We start from the raw sequence: 22,785 nt of genomic DNA, 5'->3' as shown, positions 1-22,785 counted from the left end.
CAAAGAGCAATTCAATAAACTTGGAATCTTGTATCCAAAACAGTACTGAAAATGCAACCACCCAAAGATCTGCACATAAGAGAAAAGGCTTCTGTGTCACACAGGGCCACAAGGACAGCCAATCCCTTGACCTCTGAACTTGCAATTATGACCATACAACCTAATACGGAGGTGAAGAAAACTTGTATTGCACTGCTTGCTATTTTAAAAGATCCAGCACAACCCATCAGGGAAAGGTATCACTTTCATTATTGAAAATAAATGAACTTTTTTGTAATCTACTATAAACTGAAGAAAATGCTGGCCTGGCATACCAAAGGAAAGATGCAGCTCAGCTCAACTGGACCAACAGAGACCAGATTTTGTATCAGCCCCATAAATTCAGAACAAAATTTTAGTCTATGGAGATCTTATTCCAACAACACAGCTCTTCAGTTGCTTTTGTAAAGAGTCATGCAAACCCTTGACAGTGGCAACTCCACAAATTTGGATCTGGAGAATGTTATCTAGTGTGCGCCTGGGACTGCCAACAGCCTAGTTACCAGAGAGCTGCGACTCATTTATCCTGAAATGCAAGGTTAACTGTCACATTAGAGAACTCTTGTGCTCTCAGCAGCCCAGAGCTGACTCCACACAGTCTTTGTTATTCCCCTTGTTACAGCTGTCTCAAGACCTTCAATCAATCACAAAAGAACTTCTTCCCTTACTGCAAAGCCTGGCTGACTGCAGGTTGACGGTAAAAAGATAAGTCACTCTTAAGTCAGTCTACCAGCATTTTGCAGCTCCATCTTATTCTGTAACTCCACTCCTTGCTACTCTTCATAATTTCTGCTTCGTCCTTGCACAGTGTTCCTCCTCTGCCACAAGCTCATAGTTAAAAGAAACGTAAACTCTAAGATCTTCATGGCTAATAGAGATTTCCTTAAGGAATAGAAACTCATTCACAGCCTTATCACATTTTGAATGCCAACAATAGTTTCAGACTAAAAAGTGAAGTTCCCAAGAAATGATTTGGCCTACAAAGTTTCCAAACAAATTCATAGCATTTGGAATTTATAACAAGAGTTTATATTCTTTAAAACCTCTGCTAGGGAAAAAAAGACTGCTCTATAAACTTATGGGTGATGAGAAACAACCAGTAGGTCCTTTGTGCTCACAAAATAACATCCTGTCATTTGTACTGGGTACAGAAGATCAGTTGTTTTTTTTTTTGGATTCTTAGGAGATTTCTTATATTTTTGTTTTCATGACACTTCTGTGCCTTCTTTACCTTGAGATAAATTGCTATAGATTAAAAAAGCAGTTTCAAAAAGACAACTTTTACCTACAAATTAATTAAACTACAGACAACCCACTTCAATATCCTTCTGGTTACTGCTCACGCAGGTCTGAAGTAACAAAAATCAATGTGGCATCTTGCAGAGAAGCAGCTTTGCTGAAAAGTACTTAGTGATTCCAGGTACAAGTTTACCTTGAGGGATCTGTAATACAAAGACCTTTCTTCTAACCTACTTAAAGTTATGGCGCTCAGCAGCCTGACACAAGGCTGCCCTTACCTTCTTATCCACTATGCACAAATACAATTTTTGACAAGAAATCTGAATTCTGCCTTCTTTCAACCTGAAGGCATCATTCTGCCCTTTATAATTAATTCCTTTTGTAACTATGACATCCTTCATTCATCCCACCGAACACTTATTATAGTGCTTTATTTCTGTAGAAAGAATACATGCAAGTGCTCTGATTTTTTCTGTCTGAAAATCAGTTAAATGATCACTGATAACATCATCAACATTATCTATGGTGTCCATCACTCCACAAGACTGGCATGAAGTAGAAATCACTGAGATAGCTAATTTTCACTATATATGCAGTGATAACATTATATTGCTAGTTAGTAAAGCCTTTAGTGAAAGAAGGCATGCTGGTTTTTTAACTGGCATGTTAACAATGAGATCACTCAATGAGTTCTTTTTATGAGGTCTTGAATATATAATTTATTGCTGCTAAACTGAGTTCCTGAAATCCCTGTTCTTTGTAGGGGGTATTTTCAGATAATTACATCAAATATACTACTTCTTAAAGACTAATTAAGATATACTGCTGCAGTACACACTAGGGCATTATTTTTGTTCTGGATTGGGGCAATATTAATTCTATGGCAAAAGAACTCTATCATTTCTTACATCCTATTTCATTTATACACATTATAAGCAATTTTCTGTTCCACAGCAAGGAATCTATACAAATAAGTGCTAATTAAAACTATGATACCTTTTCAGCTTCTTCACTAGTCACAGAACTTCCCTCTGCTTCATCTTTAGTGATCAAAGAAATTCTGTCTAAAAAAAAAAAAAAAAAAAAAAAAAGAAAAATATCATAAGAAGGCTTCCCAAAAACACACCAAATTCCAAGTTTGGCTTGTATCATCATCATCACCACCAAAAATAAATAAAATTGCTCAAAGGAAAATGTGACTTGCGTGAGTCAAATATGATTTAAAAATAAATTAATGAGAATATTCATAAGCTTGTGGAAGTCTCCATTTAGGAAATTGTTAATATTATGACAATCACACTAATGAGATACTGAAATCACAGATGAAATGCTGAAAGTCTACAAGACATTACACTTTTAGTCATTCATAGCATGTTCTTCAGTCCTTAATAGCCTCAGAAATATTAACTCTTACCATACAAATACTGATGCTGTGTTTCTACAGTATGATTACCAGTGTTGATTCTACATTTACAGGATGACTGTATCTTTTTGCATCTGCACCACCACTCTATGCAGTGGTGCTACTCCTCCCCTCTCCTGGCCCCAAAAGAAATTAAAATAAAAGTCCAACCACTAGCTCTCAATTACTTGTCCCTGCCTAGCTCACCGCTTGGCTACATGAAAGCTTGCACCTAAATAAAGAATTTAGGGGTATGAGAGGAAGGAACTGTAGGCTCAGGAAGGTTTCAGCAGCAGAACAATTTTAATGGTACCTTAACGTGTGCCAAGAATCACCAACACACTGACTTGCATTCCTCATCTTTTGGTGATTGCTCATGACAAGACCCAATGCTACATTTGGTAGAATAGAGGGCATAGATCACATCAAAAGAAGCAGGGAAAAGAGGACTTCTATGTTTGGCAGCAGCAAGTGAAAAGCAGTTTCAGCTACCCAGTAGGGTCAACCTATTCAGACGGCGCATAGAGCACCATAATTTTATGATCTTCTCAGAAGATAATTAATTTTGTATTAAAATACCATCTTGGTTTGCATTTATTTTTTTCTTTTCAGAAACAGTTCAGTTTGTTGAAAATTATGGTTTAATCAACTAAAAATATTAAAACCGCATTCCAGCATGGCTTTGGAAGATCCAAGTTTCCTACTTCCAAAGAGTTCTTTTGGTTGTTGCTGGGTTTTTTTGTTTTATTTTTTTAAATCTTCTGAGAAGTTCCCCCTACTGTACTACTATATAACAGTTCTTCAGAGTTGTCTTATGTTGCTGCTTTGGACTACTAAAACACATCCCCATCCTGTATTTTTAAACATTTGGGTAAATCAGTCATTACACAGTATGGACTCCTCCATTTTGAAAGGCACGAACCACTGCATTCTATAGCAGGCACCCTTAAAATAGACAGCTGGGTTCCTAACAGATTTCCCTAGTTCTGCTTCCAATTAAAAATAAGAGTATGATGCAAAATGTGTTTGTTTTTTTTTTTTACAGTCCACTATGTTTCAGACTTGTGAAAACATTCCTCTATTTATTGCCTGCGTAAATCCGAAGCTCTTCTGGAATTGCATTGCCTTCATCTCCCAGTTTAATCACAGGTAGATGTCATAGTACCACATATTCTGTTCTTCAGGATACTTAAATACAAAATGATCAGTGACACATTTCAGTGCTATCCATGCCTTTTCTGAAGCTTAATTTGGAAATATCCTTGTAAGCTGCATGAGTTTTTTCATTTATTTTAAAATTCATTTGAAATTGTACCTTTTTATCCTTATCCTGTAACATTTAATTTGTCTCCTCTTACACAGTTCATATAGAGTTTCAACAAGACCTGGCAAGGCATTATTAAATATTACTGGTTTGAAACTATAAGGGCAAAAAATGAAGTTACACAGTATGAAAGAAAAGGTTTTTGGTGTTTTTTTTTTGTTTATTTGTTTTTTTTATTAAATATTTTACGTAGGCTGCAGGAATGATCTGTATCAGAATGCTGTTCAGCGTTCCATTGCTAATGCAAGGTTTTTACCTCACATAATGGATAAAAAGTCAAATGGAATCATACCTTGTACCACAATCTCCCAGAAATCAGTTAAGGCTTTATCTTCCACCCTTGACTTCAAGGCCTGCAGAAAATCATTAAAGCAATGCACCTTGGATAGCTGAAAGAAATAACAGCAATGATTACAGGGAAATATTAAAGTAGCTGCAAGCTTAATTCTTTATAAAGTCATCTAAAATTGTGAACGTGAAAGTAATTATATGTTTTGACTGTATTAAAGCCAAGAGTTCTAAGGAAAGGTGAACCACAAAAACTGAATTAAAAAAAAAATTAGACACTTTCTTACAACTATCTTGAAGAAATCTGCAGAATAGCTTATTTTTCCTCTTATAAATACCAAGTCACAAGCTTTGTGTTTTTATGTTTAAAAGAATAAAAACAACAGTAAGTAACACCACAGAATTTTTGAGTTCAAAAGCATGTTCTTATCTAATTAACAATAAAGAAAAGCAAAACGGGAACATTTCTAAACTTTCCAACCATATGAGATTCAAATCACAGAATCACAGAATCACAAGGTTGGAAACGACCTGCAAGATCATCTAGTCCAACCACCAACTATTAAATCTACTTCTCCTAAAGCAATGAACTGCTGTTTTTAATATAGTGACCAGGCCCATCACGTCTTCGGTTTAGAAGTGTTCACATATTACAATTACCTTCATAGCCTCCCCTCTGAAAACTCTAATACAATTGATCCCTTTCATGTAGTACTGTGAGCTTCTGTTTTCCAGAAACTGATCAATGCGGTTTATCAGCTGCTGACTCACTGAAAGACAAGGATAAATAAATAAGCAAACCAAAGAACCCATATTTTCAAGGAAAAAAAAAATCCTTTAGATCTGTCTCTCTATTCCACCTTGACAAACATCAAAAGAGTTAATCATACCCATACTGCCTTAAATCACTCAATTTGATACCTGAGTATGTAAGTTACTGTCAGTTACTTCAGCCTATTTGAAAGAGCTAGGTGTGCAAGGTAGACACTCAAGCATGGCCAAGGCAAAGTCTAAACCTGGAAGCCATGAAAAGAAAGCACTGGCCTAATTTTTTTTAAAATCAAAAATATAGCTAGAATATTGAGGACTTAAAGCTGAGGTATTCTACAACTCTACAAAGGACAGCCTACAAACAGCCTTTGAAATATACGCATATTTCAATTAAATTCACAGTTAAATTCACAGTGGGTGTGTAATAATGTCAAAACAATAGGTGTAGGGTAATTGCAGTTCAGAGACCACCTTGTTATTGACATTACAGTGGATACTGTCTCTGCAGTGGGTAGCTTGATTTTTCAAGGTCAGTGCTGCTTGTGATCATGGAGACAAATACTATGAACTGGTTTTGCCTAACAGAAAAAAAGCAGAGGCAAACAATGAGACTTTTGCTGACAAGAAGGGGAAACATAAAGCTTTATCCTCAATACTGAACAGCTCCTAAAAAGTAGGTAGCAATAAAGCACTGCAAATACAACTGAGAACATCAAGATGTGCTCTACAAACCCATATAAATTATCTTGGATTTTAGTCCTTTACTTTGTGTTTAATTACACAATTAAATTAATTAAATAAAGCTCAATTTCGCTTTCTGTCAGACACCCAAGCGTGGGAAAACATGTCCTTGCAGCTATTTCAGCTGTGGAAACATCACTGAAAATCATCTGCTGCAATGATAGGAAATAACAGAAAAGACAAGGATAAACACACACTCACAGAAGACATCATATAAATACTACTTCCATTCTGCCTACAAACAGCACCAGTACTAGTTGTTATACCTACGTTCTGTGATGCTTAACTGAACTAATCTGAACAGAATGAAACAGGATGTATTTGATACTCTCCCACCAGCATCAGACTCCACTGAGTTTCAACAAAAGGAGGTGAAGAGTAGTCTTGTGAAACAGCAGCTAGCACACAACGAAGTATGCTAGTGCCACTGCCCCAGAGGTGATCAGCTCACTCCTAATTTATATTACTGGTAGCTGACAAACTGAATTGAGGTCTCACTACTTAAGCTCCTCAAGTTAAGTCAGTCCATTTTTTTCACGGTTAACAATCTTCTCATTAAATGTTCTAACTTCTTACGAGTTGAATTAATAAAAGCAAGTCCTGCTGGTATTTTCAATGGTGGTGGTGTTTTGTTTCTGTTGTGGTTCTTTGTTTTTTGTTGTTCTGTTTCTTTAAATACTGCCTTTTCATTGATGTGTTAAATTAAAACCCCAGGCAGTACAAGGGTGCAATAAAAGTATTCATTGTCAGAATGACTCTACCACATGGCTTGGAATTATCACGTACTGTATTTATTTTGCTTTTATTATTATTATTATTATTATTATTAAAGAAAAGCCTTTTCTACTTGATTGCCCTAGCAGGCATCAAAACATTTTTTCTTGCTAATGACTGCAAATTCACTCTTTCTGAAATTTGTTTCCAAATCTGAAACAAATAAAGCTTCATACTGTTTTAACAGGCAAGAAAATACTACAATTATACAGAAAACAAGCAACAGTATATGAAGTCAAGATTCTTTTCATGTCTTGTAATAGCTTGGCTAAAATTAAGTCTGTCCATTGAATCTCCATTAAGTGACACATCAATGATTGATGAATCTAAAATGGATAAAATGCCTTTGGTCCCCTGAAGTAATTTGATAGTCTAATCAAAACACAGACAATACCAGAGACAGCAAAAAAGGATTTTAACTGGAAGTATAATCCACAGAAAGTGGACTTCATACACCTTTGTAGGTCTTTGCAATCTTTTGACTTATCCAGTGGCAGTGATAATGAGTTGTATTAATGGGCAGAGCTTAAAGCAAGAGTCACAGACAAATCAGTTCAACTACCTGCCAATGGATTTTAAACTGCTGTTCTGCAAGAATGATCTTTTTGCAACTGACAAGGAGGAGCAGAGAATTTTTTCTTTCTTTCTTTCCTATCCATCATCTGCCTTGTCATGAATGTGAATATTTGATTTTGAGTGCTGCAAAAAGTAGATCTGTCCCGGTTTGCAAAAACACACGTTCTGCAAGAAGACACAGCTCATATAGTAGCTCCAGTCACATCTGACGTCCTGAAGAGCAGGTCCTAGTGATGTGAGCTGATAGTCTATTCAGAACACCACCATGTAATAGTCACCTTCTCCTCTCACAGCCCTCTACATCTCCCTCCTACATCTAAGGAAATGAACTAATGAATTTCCGTATTTGGCCCATGCTGAGAATTCCAACACTCCTAATCAACATCTCATTCCACAGATCATCCCAAGAAATGCTGATCGTCTGTTTCCTCCTACTGTATCTGATTGACTGTGCAACAAATAGAGCAATTATGGACTGGAGAACTACAAGTAAAAATGTTTCAATAGAAGATCCTACCCCACTGGCACTGAGGTACTTGTCCTACTCTAAAATACCCTCATCAGTGCTGCCACTTCATGTGAAATGTGTCATGAACAATTATATTCACTTGTTATCTCTGAATAGTTACAGTACAGAATTGTAGTTATATTTTCCTGCTTGTTCAGTTCAGTCCTTGATCTTGATTACTATGCCAAACAGATGACAGTTTAATAATAGTCGAGATTGTCTCATAGTCTGAGTTCAATTCCTTGTACATAATTTTTTTTCCTAAAAAAATATTAAAAATACAGCCCCTTCTATGCACAAATGAATCCTATTATTAGCAATCTTTTGACTTATCCAATGACAGTAATAATGAGTTGTATTAATGGACGGTGCTTAAAGCAAGAGTCACAGACAAATCAGTTCAACTACCTGCCAATGGATTTCAAATTGTTGTTCTGCAAGGATGATCTCATCGTAACTGACAAGGAGGAGCAGATTCTAAACACTGCCCTATTTTTAAGGATTTCTTGACTTGATAAAGGAAGTAAAAATTTTATCAAGAATCACTAAACTACTCTGGTGTGCTATGCGGTGCTGCTCAGTTTTGAAATGCTCTCTCCAAATGGCCATTAACAGTGGCATGACTCAGAACCATTTAAGACTAGATGTCTGAAAGTATTCTGGTTCAAATCCCATTCAAATCAGAATCATGGAGAACCAGGTGGCTTAGTGCTCTAAGCACTTCAGTATTAAGAAGTTCCAAATACAGAAAGTTTCCAAATTCTCTGGGCCACTCTTCCTATGTTTAACTACCATCACTGATTTTTTTTCCCCATAATATCTAATTCAGAATTCTGTTTGTTGTGTCTGACCCAATCACTGTGCTCTTCAAAAGAGTCTGGCTTTATCCTTTCTGTGAAGAAGAGACACAGAAAACTTCAAAGTAAGTTTTTTACATTCAGTTATTTGGTTTGCAAATATTATTCTAATGATTGAATCATTTTCACCAAACCTGTCATCGCATTTGCCCTACGAAGCAAGAGTAGCAATACTTTCCAATATACTCAAAGATATCCACTAAGATAAAAACACAGGCAAGCAGCAAAGATATGTGCCTATAAAAAGTGAAAATAAATACTATATTAAAAAAAAATTATATACATATCTCACTAGATAACTACACATTTCTGAGAAAATCTGGCAATTAAATACCCATTTTGTCACAAATAGTACATTTTCATTGCATATCTGTCATACACAATTCTTTTATGCACATGAAGCATCCACTGCAAAACAGTCTTGTTAGACATTTTACTCATGTGATCTACATGCCATGGTAAAAGTGAGTCACCTGAAGCAAGGCAGAAAGTTTACTGAAATCTACATATGCAATTATTGACTCACTTAACCTTATTCTTGCAGAAATGCCTAGGAGTAAAGATATTGACAAACATAAGCATAAAAACTGGGAGTTCAACGCAGTTTGTAATGCCCACAAACTGTACAGCTATCATTTCAGACTTATTTCTTCACAGACAATCAGTAAAAGTTTAAAAAAGCTTATTTCAACTACAGGACTTCAGACACCATGTTCTCAGACAAGAGTCCTGCAGGATGCAATGAAATCTGGCAAACAACTTCCACAGAAAAGTAAAAAAAAAAATTTATATATATATATATATTATTATATAATATAATAATATATAATAAATATATATAAAAATTTTTATATATATATATATATATATGTACACACAGTATTTTTTTTTTTTTTACTATTATTTTTATTTATTTATTTAACCACCTTCCATTAAGCATTCCCGCCTTACACAGAATTGCATGCAAGTTCTATACTCTAAATTGGACATTATCTACTCCCTGGAAACACAGACATGAATGGAAATCCATAAACAGTTGCACATGATGTAATGGTGGTTGTGTGGCTACTCCTCTGGCATAAGAAGATGGCAAACAGCCACTGTATTTGAGCCTTCTCTGCAGCCACAGCACTGAAGAAGCTCACTGTATAGCCTTGGGAATAAAGATTAGATTCTACTTAGGGTAACTAATCTATTTTATTTGCATTCATTGACAAAAATGTCAGAAGCTGTTATGAGAAGACTGCTCTTTGTGATGACTGTGCACTTGTAACCTGTTCAAAACAAGACCTGCATAAACTGACATCTCTGCAGCAGTGAATGCAAACAAGAAAGTAAACGTGTCTGGAGAGGAAACATAATATTAGTTATAAGAACAATAAGCAATCTGCAAGTTGGCACCTTCACACACCACTGATAACGTGAACCATAAGTACATCCTTACTGTAATAAAATGCACAGATGTCAATTAAAAATGAAGTCAATTACTATTCCAGGGTTTGAGCTGCCAGTCTCAGAAAACATACCCCTAACACCCTTGCCAATCTGAAACACTGGGATTTTTTTTTTAATAGAATGTATTTACATATTAGCAAGTCAGTTCTCCATAGGAGCAAATACATCATCAGCTCTGTCTGCTGTGGAACTTAGTATGCAGACAAACACTGCAGGTGCTCAAGGCCCTGGGAAACCCAATCAGGTAGGTGGCATCCCTGCCCATGGCAGGGGTTGGAACTGGTTGGTTTTTGAGGTCTCTTCCCACCCAAGCCATCCTATGATTTTGTGATTCTAAGCTGCACACAAGCTCCTACGAACAGCAAAAATCCCAGTCACCACTGCTAGATGCATTAATACTTTCACCTCTGTTGATTAATGTACCATCAGGACCTGCTACAGTTCATTCTTATTATTTACTTTATCCCTCTTGCCATACTTCAGATAACTCTTACTTTGCTAAGAGACTTGCTGTGGACTGGAAAGGGTGTGTGTAGTAACTCACAGCTTAATTATAAACTGTCACTCTTCAACAGCTCTTCCTCTTGCTACAACAACCCTAACCCACCTCCAAGCAAACAGCTGAAGGAGGAAGGAATTGCTACCTTTTTTCCAAGTGAGAATGTAGGCTCTGTTCAGTTTGGAATTCTACACTTCATCTTTTTATATCAGAAAGGAGAAAGACGGGATACAGCCTAGTAGTTCTCCTGTCTGCATTCTGACACATAGAATGTTACTAATTTTTTCCAATAAACTACTACAACACCACAGATTATCCTTTCCTGCAAAGACATTTTACATGTTCTAGCAGGGATAAAAAAAAAACTCTCATTAAATGCGATATAAAACTATTTTTAAGAAAAACCCTCACAATTACTGAATGGTTTTAAACGTGCCTGCAATGTTTTATGTATTGAACTACCTACAAGACTCAAAAGCAGAAAAATGACTATGCAAAAGGGAAAAATAATATGCAGAGCATGTTTTGATTTAGAATGGCTTCTCTCATTCCTTTACATGGGTGATTGCACTACACTGTCTAGTTACACCTTATAATTACAGAGCAGATCATACACAAAAGCAGATTGTTCAAAGTTTCAGAAGCCATTCTGGCATGTACTGCAGTTATCTCTACAACAGCTAACAAGTGGATGTATTTAAGCACTCTTCACTTAAATGATCTTCAAGGGTAAACACTATACTTATTTCTGCTTTAAAGCCTTCCTACATGATAAAACTAATTACCATAACAAAGTAGTCAATCGTTCCACAGTTTCAGCATTCTAGTATCTTGTACAATGTTTTTTACTGCATCTTAATATATCTGAGACTCGAGAACACAATTCAACAATTTTTCAATAAAAAGAACTTGTTATGTATCTAATACAAAATCCACATAAGTAACTGGCTAGCTGTCCTATATTTCTAGACATTCTGAAGAGAAATAGCCATGTAGGCTTCAGTAGACTATCAGAAATCAATACACTACCTAATGCACTCCTAAAATCATGCCCAAAAGCTTAAACAGCCAGAATAGCCAGCATTTCTCACGAAAAACACTTGAAAATGTTCCTTTGGGAAAGCAAAAACCCACACTACATTAATGGCTACCAGGTAGGTAAAGCTTATTTTGCCACAACCTTCAAATCACCATTCCAGAGGATGTAGGACCCTGTTCATCTTATGCAACCTTTTTAAGATGCCTGTGTACATTACATATACAATAACTGCTTGGCATTTTAATACTTAGAGCATACCAAACCAATGAGACAGTAGCCGACCTATGCTGTGCATTTTCTTCCTTGCCTCTCTATCAAAACCTTGTCTTTTTTTGTGCTGAGTGATAAATTCAGCACACTCAGAACATGCTCACACCTTTTGAGGTGCTTGCTGGTTATTACAATCCAACTTCACTAAATTTACCCATACTTTCTTCTGCTCACAAGGAGCAGTAAGAAATTATCTTTCCTTATAAACATTCAGATTTCAGGCATTCAATTACTATTTCTTCATAAGACAAACTAAGTATGCAACAGAAGACAGGTTTCTCATACAGAGCCCATCCAACAAGCCTCTACTTCAAGCTAGAAAGATCACCTACAGCTGGACAAGAAGCTGATAAACAGCTTGAAAACGGTAGCCAGTGCCAAGAGATCTTCTGTTAGAAAATGCAGAAGCTGCTACTCATACCTCAGTGTCACTGTCTAGTGCCATCCTACACAAACCAGGGTGTCTGAGACAAGCCACCCATCTTTGCTTTGTAACATCAGAAACTAGTCAGTATACTACTGTAATGCATCTCACAACACACAAGAAACTTGTATTTAGGAAAATAGATCACATCCACTGAGCCCTGAAGACGCTGGTAAATATAATTAAGATGAATAAAGGTCACTTACCATCTTTGAAGTCAGCATTTTTCTGCCTCACCAGAATTCGGAAGTCTTCTGCTGGGTTAACGCTGCCAACCTACAAAAGATACAAAAATGACAATTGTCTGCCAAAACCCAGTTCTTTCTTCCTGGGAGGCAACAGAAATCTATTTATTTTAATATGGAAACAGAATTGGTACACTTCTTCACATGTAGATGCTGAAAACTTGAATTTTATAGCGTGTTAATGTAGAGTAGTCCTAGCAAAGGTTAGTCATGGCAAGTGCAAGATGAATTTACTACACTGCAATCTTATAAACCAACTATATTCTCTGGGGTTTAAAGGTCAGAAGTATAGTTCAAGCTATCTGCTAGTTCAGCTTTGAGACCTTCTGCAGCACAGACCTCTCACAAATCTTGACAGACACTTAATGAGGAATGGGAGCTCCCAGGCATGAGGATACAGAATCATTGACTTGCCAAAGCCAATAAGAAGCTCAAAATTAAAAGCTCATACTCAGTTCATTCACTCCTTCTGGAGCAGTCTGGCATCTTAAAGATGAAGTTCTACATTTGCATACAAGTGCAGAAACCTTACAACAGAAATAAAACCAGGTCAGATATCAAAGTTTACTGAAAAGTGGATCCAACAACCTTAGAATGAAAATTCACAGTGTTTACTGTTTCCTTTCAGAAACTGAAACTTTTCTAATTTTATTTCCAATGTTTATGTTTTGCTGCCAACGTAACTCTTTCAGTAAACTTACTTGGTCTCCCAGTGTTTCTTTTAAATCAGGCAGTGCCATTTTTCAGCTAATAGCAGAAACTGATTATTAGGAGTACAGAACATCGGTCTCAGCTCCACACCTTTCTTAAAACTCAACCGTTCCTTACAAAAATGAACTTAAGAGGGCAGCACATTTGAAAACAAGAAGTTATCTTCATTAATGTTAAATCACTTATCCTATGAAATAAAAATCTAATAAAGTTATGATATAGTTTTTACATATCCACTTACATGACACTTGGAATTAAAGTAGAAACCTAGCTTAACATTAAGATGAAGATAAATGCATTATTTTAGTATCCCAGCCAATGAAGCGAGCAATCTCTAAAATCAAGCAAGACCTCTGATTAAGTACACGAAGGGAGCTTTTACATGGCAGAATATATGAAAGAATAAAACTCCAATACTGAACCCCAGCTCTGTGATCCTGCTTTCTTCAGATCCACAGGCTTGCCTGTATAGTTCTAAGCTTTGTGGGAGAATTTTGCCTCAAAATATCCCAGGTTGATGGAAATCCATGCTAATATTGATCTTAAGGCAGAGAAAATTTGCTTTACAATATTTAGCAGAGTCTACAAGCAGAAAAATTTCAGTCATATCTATTTCAGCTAGAATTCCATGCTTTATCAGAAATCCTGTTTGCTGACTGCAATACACTCAGAAAAATTGATGTTCCCTTTCGATAAAAAGTTTTAAAACTTTACTTACAGAGGTGACATTGCCTTCAGCAAGTTTCATGATGCTAAAGCTATCTTCTTCATCTTCAGTTTTTCTTCTCTTAGCACTGGGTCCATCTTCACTGCAGCAAATGAAGAGGACAAAAATGAGCAAACACTAAATCAAAGTAAACTCTTCACTAAATTAACAAAAACTACACAGAAGACCGGAGAAAATCTTCATTATTAAACTGCTCTCAAACTAACAGTAAACAACACTTCATTTTTCATCGTCTTCACAAAGAAGACAGTAGAAACAGAAATCATTCATGTTATTCATGCACCTCTTTTGCACATTTCAGAATACAGGCTTTTTCCAGTTATTTTATTTGAAACCTATATATTGAGTTAACTTTGCTATTTACTGCATAACGTAAGTCAATAAATCACGTATTACATGATATTTGGTATTCTTACCAAGCTGCTTTTAAGTTTTCTTTGCAAATTCATGTTTAACATTTAAGCAGGGGCAACCTGTTCCAGTGTCTCACAGCAACCTCACAGTAAAAAGTTTCTTCCTAATACATAGTGTAACTCTACCCTCTTCCAGTTTAAAACCATTTCCCCTCGCCCTGTCACTACCTGCCCTTATGAGAAGTTCCTTCACTCTCCATCAGCACACAAAGGGCTTTACATAACTGCACTTAGAACAGTCAAACCTGCTAGACAAACCCCATCTAAGTAAGAATTCTCCTAGAACAACCTTAAGCTACACTAAAAATGCTTTCAAAAGATTAGGATATTTTTAAACTATTATTTGTGGTTTCAGGCTATTAACTTTCTACCTTTGCCCTCACAGGTAGCGTACAAGGCACATTCAAACCAGGAACTTAAATGCCAAACTCACAGGATTTTAGATTATGTCTTGGCAACAGAATGAATCCTGATAATCACAAAAGAGAAAAGCAATCAGACACTGTGTCTTGTGCTCTTTAACATGATGGGCTACTGATACAGAAGAATCAATTTTAACGTAAGAGTGACTGAAAGGTACTCAGTGATCTACACTGCAGTATATGCCTTCAAGGAATCCCAAAACTAAACAAAGTTGTTCTGAAAAATTCCAATACAGCAATGAAAAAAAGAAATAGAAAATTTGGGACAAAAAACAGATCAAGGACTGGGCCCCATTTTGCATTCTTCAAGGTTACAACTGACCTTAAAACTTGCATTGCATGTTGCTGAATTGCCCAGTTAATAGAAAGAACTCATACTGCCTTCCTTTCCGTGGCACAGTCCTCCCTTCTTTGCAATCAGTGTCCATCCCACTTTGTTTCTGTGGTCTTCTCTGTTCTTTTACTTAATTTTGTCACTACTGAAACGAAAATCCATCTCCTCAGCAACTCCTGTCATCCATCATAACCTTACTTATCACTCCAGGTGAAGTGATGACTTTGGATATGCCTCAGCACAAGGACAGCAGGACATCCTGCTTCATTCCCAGCTCTGCTCTTTCTGGCTGACCTCAAACAACTTGCTTTATTGCTTTGGACAGCCAATATCCTCTCCATAAAATAGAGAAACTGCTCCTTATCTAACACTAGAGAGTTCAGAACTTCCACGTGAACGCAAGTTCTTGTATGCACCGTGATGGTTTGACCTCAAAAACTGCCTTGTGAGCCCTTGCAATGTCTTGAAATGCTTCTCCCCCTGCAATATTTTTACCATTTCAAAATGCTTTGGGTTTGGATATAGGAGGAAAACGTAAATGGTAATATGTAAGTGTCAAAGTCCTAATCTACAGCCATCATCAAGCAAAACAGTAACTAATGAATCCAAACCCATTTACACTAACCAAGGATTTGACATTTAAAACCTGTTACTGATAATGCACTGATTAGCAGTATTTTTCTTTTAAACGTGAGACGTGCAACAACTCTGAGAATAATTAATAAAATGAAAGATTAATTTAAAATATCTGGTTCTACTTTCAGATAGATGCCTCTCACATAATGCAAAACTGGGTTTTGTCTGTCCAAAGTCAATCTAAAAAGAAAAATACATTTTACATAGAATGTAGGAAGCAAAAGTGAAACACATTAATGCTGATTGATAAAACTTCTATTAAAATATCATGGCTAAATTTATGCTGCTGTAGTCCTGTTCACACCTTAAAAGTAAATAGAGATTCATCCAGTCAATATCACGATAGGTGACATCAAATGCAAGAGATTGATCAGCACTAGTCTTTTTCAGAAAAGAAAGTAACTGTGAAGAGAACTTCTACCCAACTTTTTAAAACCTCTTCAGTGCAAACTGTCTAGATCTGAGAGCTTTAAAAAGTCGAATGTTAGCGGTGCTTAACATCTTCCTTATCCACGTTGTAGTGAAATTTTTTTCTCATTAAATGATTCAATTGTGTCAGTCAGCTATTCCCAGACACAGATATTTCTATCCTTCTGCTTACCTTATAGATCCTTTTCTTTTTCCTAAATCATTTTATATGCCCACACCAGTTTCTAACTCAATTCTTTTTATAGTTGCTTTCATCTTCCTTCTAAATCAAATCAGTTTGTAACCAAAACAGCTTTCCTTCCTGCTTGTCAAATTGAAGCCTTTGGGGCAGTACATTTTTCAGCAACATGCCACAGCTTTTGGTTCAAATTTCTTCCTAGCTTATTTGAGACTAAGTTTTATGTTGTTTTATTTCCTTGTTTTAAAGCTGTTTCTATACTTTTAAAAACACATACATAAATGTATGTATGCTTATAAACACATGCGAACAGAACACAGTACGTGCATACAGCAAGGATAAGGTAATGTAATCAGTACGAATTCACAGACGAGACAGGCACACACAGCAGGGAACAAAAGAAAAAGCAATCTGTCTCCTAGCCTGTATAAAAAGTGTGGTCACTATCCCAGAACAGCCTAAGAAGTCTGAGGTCGTATCTTCCCAATGGTAACAAGCTAAGAGGCTCTACCCAACCAAAAGCAAAGGATACGCGTCAACTCCGCTTAGCAGGGCTTTAGAGTGGCTCAGAAACATTATTCCTTGAGCTGAAACAACTCAGCTAAAATGGCAGAAGGGTTGAAAAAGGAGCCAAGAACTCTCCAACATCTCAGAGGACCAGCCTGTTGTAGGCATTCAGTACATTTAATTTTGAACAAAATAGACTTGGCTGGGAAAATAGTACCAATGCAGTACCAATTCAGCATTTTTCGTACTTACAGCACAAATAACGTAAACACAGTATATGCACTAACAAAAGCCAAGAATTTTAGCTTAAAAACTGCTAAGATGTTCCAGAAAGAGTCCAGAATATTTTAAGACATCCACATTTACTGCACAGCAGATAATAATTAAGCTTTATTTCTTTTGATTTGGTATTCAAAATGAAAACTGTAGAACAGCAAAATAGAGTGTGCTGCTAGTAATACTTAATCTTACAGATAGTTTAAAGTACAGAACTGAACCCTCTGATAATCCTATTTGAACTATTTTATAAATGTCAGTATGACAAATACTGTGATCACCATGCAATCAAGCACTGTAAAGGGCTGCCCCAAGAGTTAATGCAGTGTTCATCCTTGGATTTGTAAGACAAGATTGGATGGAGTCCTGAGATACTTGCTTTGATCTCATAGAAGACCCTGCCTTGAGCAACTGAGAACCAGAGAGCTCCTGAGATCTCTCCCAACCTGATGAATTCTGTGATTCTGTGACAAGTATAGATATGCAGACTGAATGCCACTATGTCTTGTCCAACAGCCATAAGACCATCAGTGCTCTTCGAACACCCCAGACATGCTGTGTTACCACAGTGTTCTCCATGCATCAGTATTTTTTCAGTTTATAACCCAATATACAAAATGCTACCGCATTCAGCGAGAATTAAAGTGCAAAAAAGTTTTTAAGAAAAAGTTCCAACTCACTCATCTTTAAAGATATCTTGAGCAGTCTTTTCTTTTTTCTTGCCAGCATCTTTTAGAGGGAAAAGTGCCTTTACTTTTTCAAGTGGAGCCTTGCACCTTTCTTTTACCACACAGGGCACCTCCAGCATTTCCAAAAGGTGTTGTTCAATTGGTGGCAATGGCTCATTGGGGTGAAAAGCCTTATGCTGCAAACACTGCAAGAAACATTTTAAGGAAAGAAGCCTTTCAGGTTACATACTTTTAATGGAATACACTCATATAGCACATACCTAACATCAAATGATACATATGCATTATCTTCCATATTAAAGAAAATACCTTCACATTGATGAGAAATATTTTATTTCACTGTGGACTGAAAATCATGTGATCAGATGTAAATAATAAAACTGAATGAGAACACTGATGCTGTAATATGCGCTATAAAAAATATTAGGAAAATCTCAGGAAAAAGTCACATGAGAGAAACGGTCAAAAAACTAGACAGCAAGACATACAATTCAGTCTTGCATTCAAGTTACTGTCACAGTTTCTTGTCCCTCAAAGAAATATTTCCTCTTGGTCAAAAAAACTTCATGTGTATAATGAGCAACTTTCACTTGCTCCAGAGCAAGTAGCAAGAGAGAAGTTGAAAATGCACAGGTGAGCCACTGAACACAGGTATGTTTTCATAACAGCTTTGAAAAGAGTGATGGAATGAAGAGGCCTTACAGAGGAACATGAAGTTGGAACAGATGGCAGGAGCTACAGAGAGGGCTCTTGGGCACCCCTGTGTGTCTAGCTATATAAAACTAACACACATACACACAGATACCAATACATGCAAATGCACGCATAGAAATACACAGGAGAATCTTCTTCCCAAGTACACTGCACTGGGTGTATTAGATGCAAGTGCAAAGGTAAGTACCCAGTAAACGAGGACAACAGGAGAGATTCGCTCCCTTGCTGTCAAACACGACCTTAATTTAAAAAGCAAAACAAACTTCTATTTATGCCAAAAAGCTGCCATTAAAGAACATCCAGACCATATGCTGCACATCAATACTGATGTGCTTTCATGCTGCCATTAAGATTCCAATCCATATCAGAGCATACTTTCAAAAAGAGGCAGTGGTACAAGGCTACTGATTTGGAAACACTTGCAATGATTTAAAGCATAATTATTTTGAAAGAGTGAAAATCTTGCTGGAAGCTGCAATAATGGCTCTTGTGAGACAACAACAACAAAAACAAGAAAACCCAGAGATGATTTGACAATATTAAAACAGCATTAGGGCGACTGTCTTCTACAGTCTTCTGCATCTGAAATCTCTACGTATGTAGCTGCGAGAGCTGAGCAGCCTGTAGCCACAGCCACCACTTGTCTTTTGTGGTGCTTTTCTGAGTAGAACGTGACTTCTGAACCCTGAGATGGCCAATACCCTCAGAATCGAGGTGTAAAACCAAGATGAAGTTGAATCAATTTAACCTGAAGTTTTTTTTCTTTGAAGACTTGAATTCCAAGGCATAATTAAGTTTCTCATCCTCACAGATGCAAAGAAAATCTTAATGATATGAAAAGAATTTAAATCAAAATGTAGACAGCTTGAAACAATAAGTGGGGTGAATTATTCTGCTTACCCATAAAATGTATTAAATCAGACAACCCAACGTAGTACTTCAAATATCAACCATGTTAGTCATTTATTACTGATCAATTTACCTCTGATCTATTTTGGAATCACTGCTCAATGAAATAATGAATAGAAAAGTGACTCTGCTCAAGATTTGATTAGATGGATAATGAAAAATTAAAGCCCTCTCAGTTTTCAGTGCATTTCTCTTTGCCCAAAACATTAAGACTGATTTTTTTTTCTGCGTCATCATCTCCCCAGTGCAGTGTTGAGATTCCCAATCCAGTTTTAACTTGTCTGCTCTGGGTACCTCTGAGCATTTTTGATGCTTTTGTGGACTTCTGAGCACAGGAGTAATTCCCCTTTTTCTCCTGGACATGAGACATTTTAGGAATAAAATGTATATCAATGACAATATGGAAATCTACACTTAAATACAAAAGCTTTTATATTGGACTATCCACCACGCAAATCATTCTAATGTGAATTACAGAGACAGAAAAACAAAAAGATTTAAGAAAGTGTTTTTTAAGATGTCATATAACTTATGACTTCACCTGATATAACCTTTGAAAATGAGGGTTTGGGATTTTGCTTGGCTTAAACAGGTCCTCAAAAGTTTCTCCATCATCATCTTCATAAACCAAATTCATAGAATCAATCAAGGAGTCAATCGCAGATAACTGATCCACTAAGGCAACAATTAAATACAAAGAAGGATTAACTTGCAGATGGATGCATTTCTTGAAACAATTTACAGATGAAGATTCTCTTCAGAATGTGAAATTTTGACAAGTCATTAAATGCCACAGAAGACTGCACATACAAGAAATGCCCCAAATGAATATGGGCGGCAGACAGTAATAAAAACTCTGCTTTGTTTAAGGACTACAATGTAAAGACATAAAACTTATAGGGTTTTGATCAGTTGGCTTTTGAGTTCATTCTTTCCTTTGGAACACCTCAATTACTGCTGCCTTTCTGCTTCCATTTTTCTTTTTCAAGTTGTTTTCATTTGCAACAGAAGGTTTATAGGACACTTAGAAAATGAGGAGAAAAGTAAATTTGAAAAACTAAACTAAGTAATATAGATTTTAAAAGTTAGGATTGCAAATTAACTCAGTGCACAATAGTCGACTATTGCTCTGGTAAGACAGGTTTAAGATCTGTTATCAAAACTGCTGGTTACAGAAAAGTAAATAGAAAATGTTTCAGAAACCCAGTCATGCCATAAAACCCTGATGTGCAGATGCCCATTCAATGGATCACACTACAAATTGAAGTGGGAGTGGATTTTAAACTGCATCCATTTATGCTCACTGCTATGAAAATTCACAGAACATTGAGTCAAGCTTTGCATGGCTGCATACTGTATAGTTCTTCAAAGATGCTTTTCCTTGAATCTGGACACAAGTAAATGCTTCAAAAAAAAAAAAAAAAAAAAAAACTGGAACATAGAAAATACATCTCAGATAGTGACCACAGGACCAGCTTGTTTGGAGTGATTGCTCTATTCTAATCCTAGCTAACCAATCACATATTGCAGGCCCTGCACGATCTGGCCATTTAGTCTCACAAACAAGCTCCAAGATCTAGGTTTATGGAGGACTAACTCTCAAATGTCTGCCACTGAAAAATCCTGTGAGACTAATAATGATAAAATCTGAGCCAGAATTCATTCAACAAGACAGCTTTGAAAGACTGTCCACAAACCCCTCAGGTCTGCTCAGCCCGCAACTGAACTGCTGCAATTTAGACGCTTGTTTCACATTTCACAGTGGCAACACCAGAACTTATTTCAAAAGGGCTGTTGCAGTGGCTGTGTACTTTCCTATGTCAAAAAATGACAAAGCATACAATTTCATCAGAAAGCCAAGTATTCTAGTGTTTCAGAATATCTTAAAAGAAGAGTATTATAGCATTTGTCCAGTTTCCCAAGAAAGGATTATCTTACCAGTAGGAGAGCATTTCTTATTGTTTTTCAAGGATGAAAACATGTACTGTCTTACATCTTCCATGTACGGTAGTTGAACATAGAAGAGACACTGAGAGAGAAAACAGAAGAAAAATCCAAGAAGAAAAAACTAAGCATAAAGTTAAAAAAAAAAAAAAAAAAGTCTGAGGTACCCCAAAGTGATCCATTGGGCAATAAAAACACAGATATTAGATCTTTTAATTTTACTTATATACGTAAAAATTAATTAGTAAAATGCATATAGAGCAACATCATTTTAAGCAGTAAAAAACAAAAAATTATTTCAGAATACAATGATGGCAACACTTCTTAACTTACTACAGGCTGAATAAAGGCCCCCAAGGTCATCCAACACCTTTGTCTTGCAAAGAGTTCCATCCAGCCAAGGTTTAAATACCCCATACACTGAAGCTTTGGGAGGTTTTATCACAGCTCACTGTGTTTCAAAGAAGTGTTTTTTTCCCCCCTGACATTGTCATGCTGATTTTCCCTTTATTCAAATACCTCCTCCAGTATATACTACCCTAAATAACTCCTTTCCATCCTTTATGTTTGTAGCCTTCATAAGCCTGAAGACTTACGTCCGCCCCCACCTTAGTCATTGCTCAGCCATGCTAAATATATTTAGCTCTTTCAGTAGTCTCTCAAGAAAGATCAGTGGAAACATACGTAGCAAAAATTCTAAGAAACTGTTGTTTGTGGTCTTTCAAAACTTAAAGAAATATTTCAAATACGATATGTTTACTTTTTTTAATTAAAAAAATGACCAGAAATTTTATCTTTTTTCATAGTCCTTAAGTAAATCATTTCATAGTCTTAAGTAAATATTGTCTTCCTGACTCTCAACCTGAATTTAAGAAGCATCTTTAAGAGCTGTTAGCTCCTCCCCTCAGTCCCAGTTGACTTTGAATCCTAATGACACTGGAGTAACTGGACATGCCTGAAGTGCCAACTATACACCAAAAATTTGCATTACTAAGCAACCTGGAAATAAATGAGCATTTAGAATCAAAGAAGGAATCTAGTACAACTTTGAATAGTACTCTGAGAGGTAGTTAGTAACACAGCAAGAGAATAGTGGTAACTTGCCTAAATATCCGATTACACCTCTTCTAGATATCAACATACAGATTTCAAGAATAACAAAATGAAATTATCATCATTAAAATACAGATCAATTTTATTCAAATCTCTAATATAGAGAACTCTAATAGAAATATGTATTATTACTTTTCTGTTGTTTTTTTTTTTTTTTTTTTTTTTTTTTAAGACATTTACTTAAAGCTATTTGTCACCTCCTTGTCCTAAGACTTGATACTACGCCATAAAAACAATAGTAGCTTCTTCTGGTATCATACAACACTGCAAATTCACACGGTTCAATTATAATCATTTATTAATTGGTATTGTTAAAGCATCTCTAAAGAATC

General features: G+C 36.2%; 1 protein-coding gene across 1 annotated transcript in view; it reads right to left on the bottom strand.

Annotated features, from left to right (window-relative positions):
* The window catches only part of XRCC5 (X-ray repair cross complementing 5), a 43,980-nt gene that overhangs the window by 4,435 nt on the left and 16,760 nt on the right, over positions 1-22,785 (bottom strand). Inside the window, exons 12-19 of the mRNA XM_042877983.1 lie at positions 21,335-21,425; positions 19,938-20,071; positions 17,765-17,958; positions 13,881-13,971; positions 12,413-12,482; positions 4,953-5,062; positions 4,297-4,393; positions 2,275-2,342 (exon numbers count right to left, since the gene is read on the bottom strand). Coding sequence (XP_042733917.1) covers positions 2,275-2,342; positions 4,297-4,393; positions 4,953-5,062; positions 12,413-12,482; positions 13,881-13,971; positions 17,765-17,958; positions 19,938-20,071; positions 21,335-21,425 — 855 coding nt within the window. The remainder of the gene's footprint in view (positions 1-2,274; positions 2,343-4,296; positions 4,394-4,952; positions 5,063-12,412; positions 12,483-13,880; positions 13,972-17,764; positions 17,959-19,937; positions 20,072-21,334; positions 21,426-22,785) is intronic.

This window comes from Lagopus leucura, unplaced genomic scaffold (assembly GCF_019238085.1).
Source record: "Lagopus leucura isolate 7727_CA_CO unplaced genomic scaffold, USGS_WTPT01 Super-Scaffold_100019, whole genome shotgun sequence".
NCBI classification, from domain to species: domain Eukaryota; kingdom Metazoa; phylum Chordata; class Aves; order Galliformes; family Phasianidae; genus Lagopus; species Lagopus leucura.
Note: the sequence above shows the minus strand (reverse complement) of the source record. Positions and strands in the feature narration are given on the sequence as shown.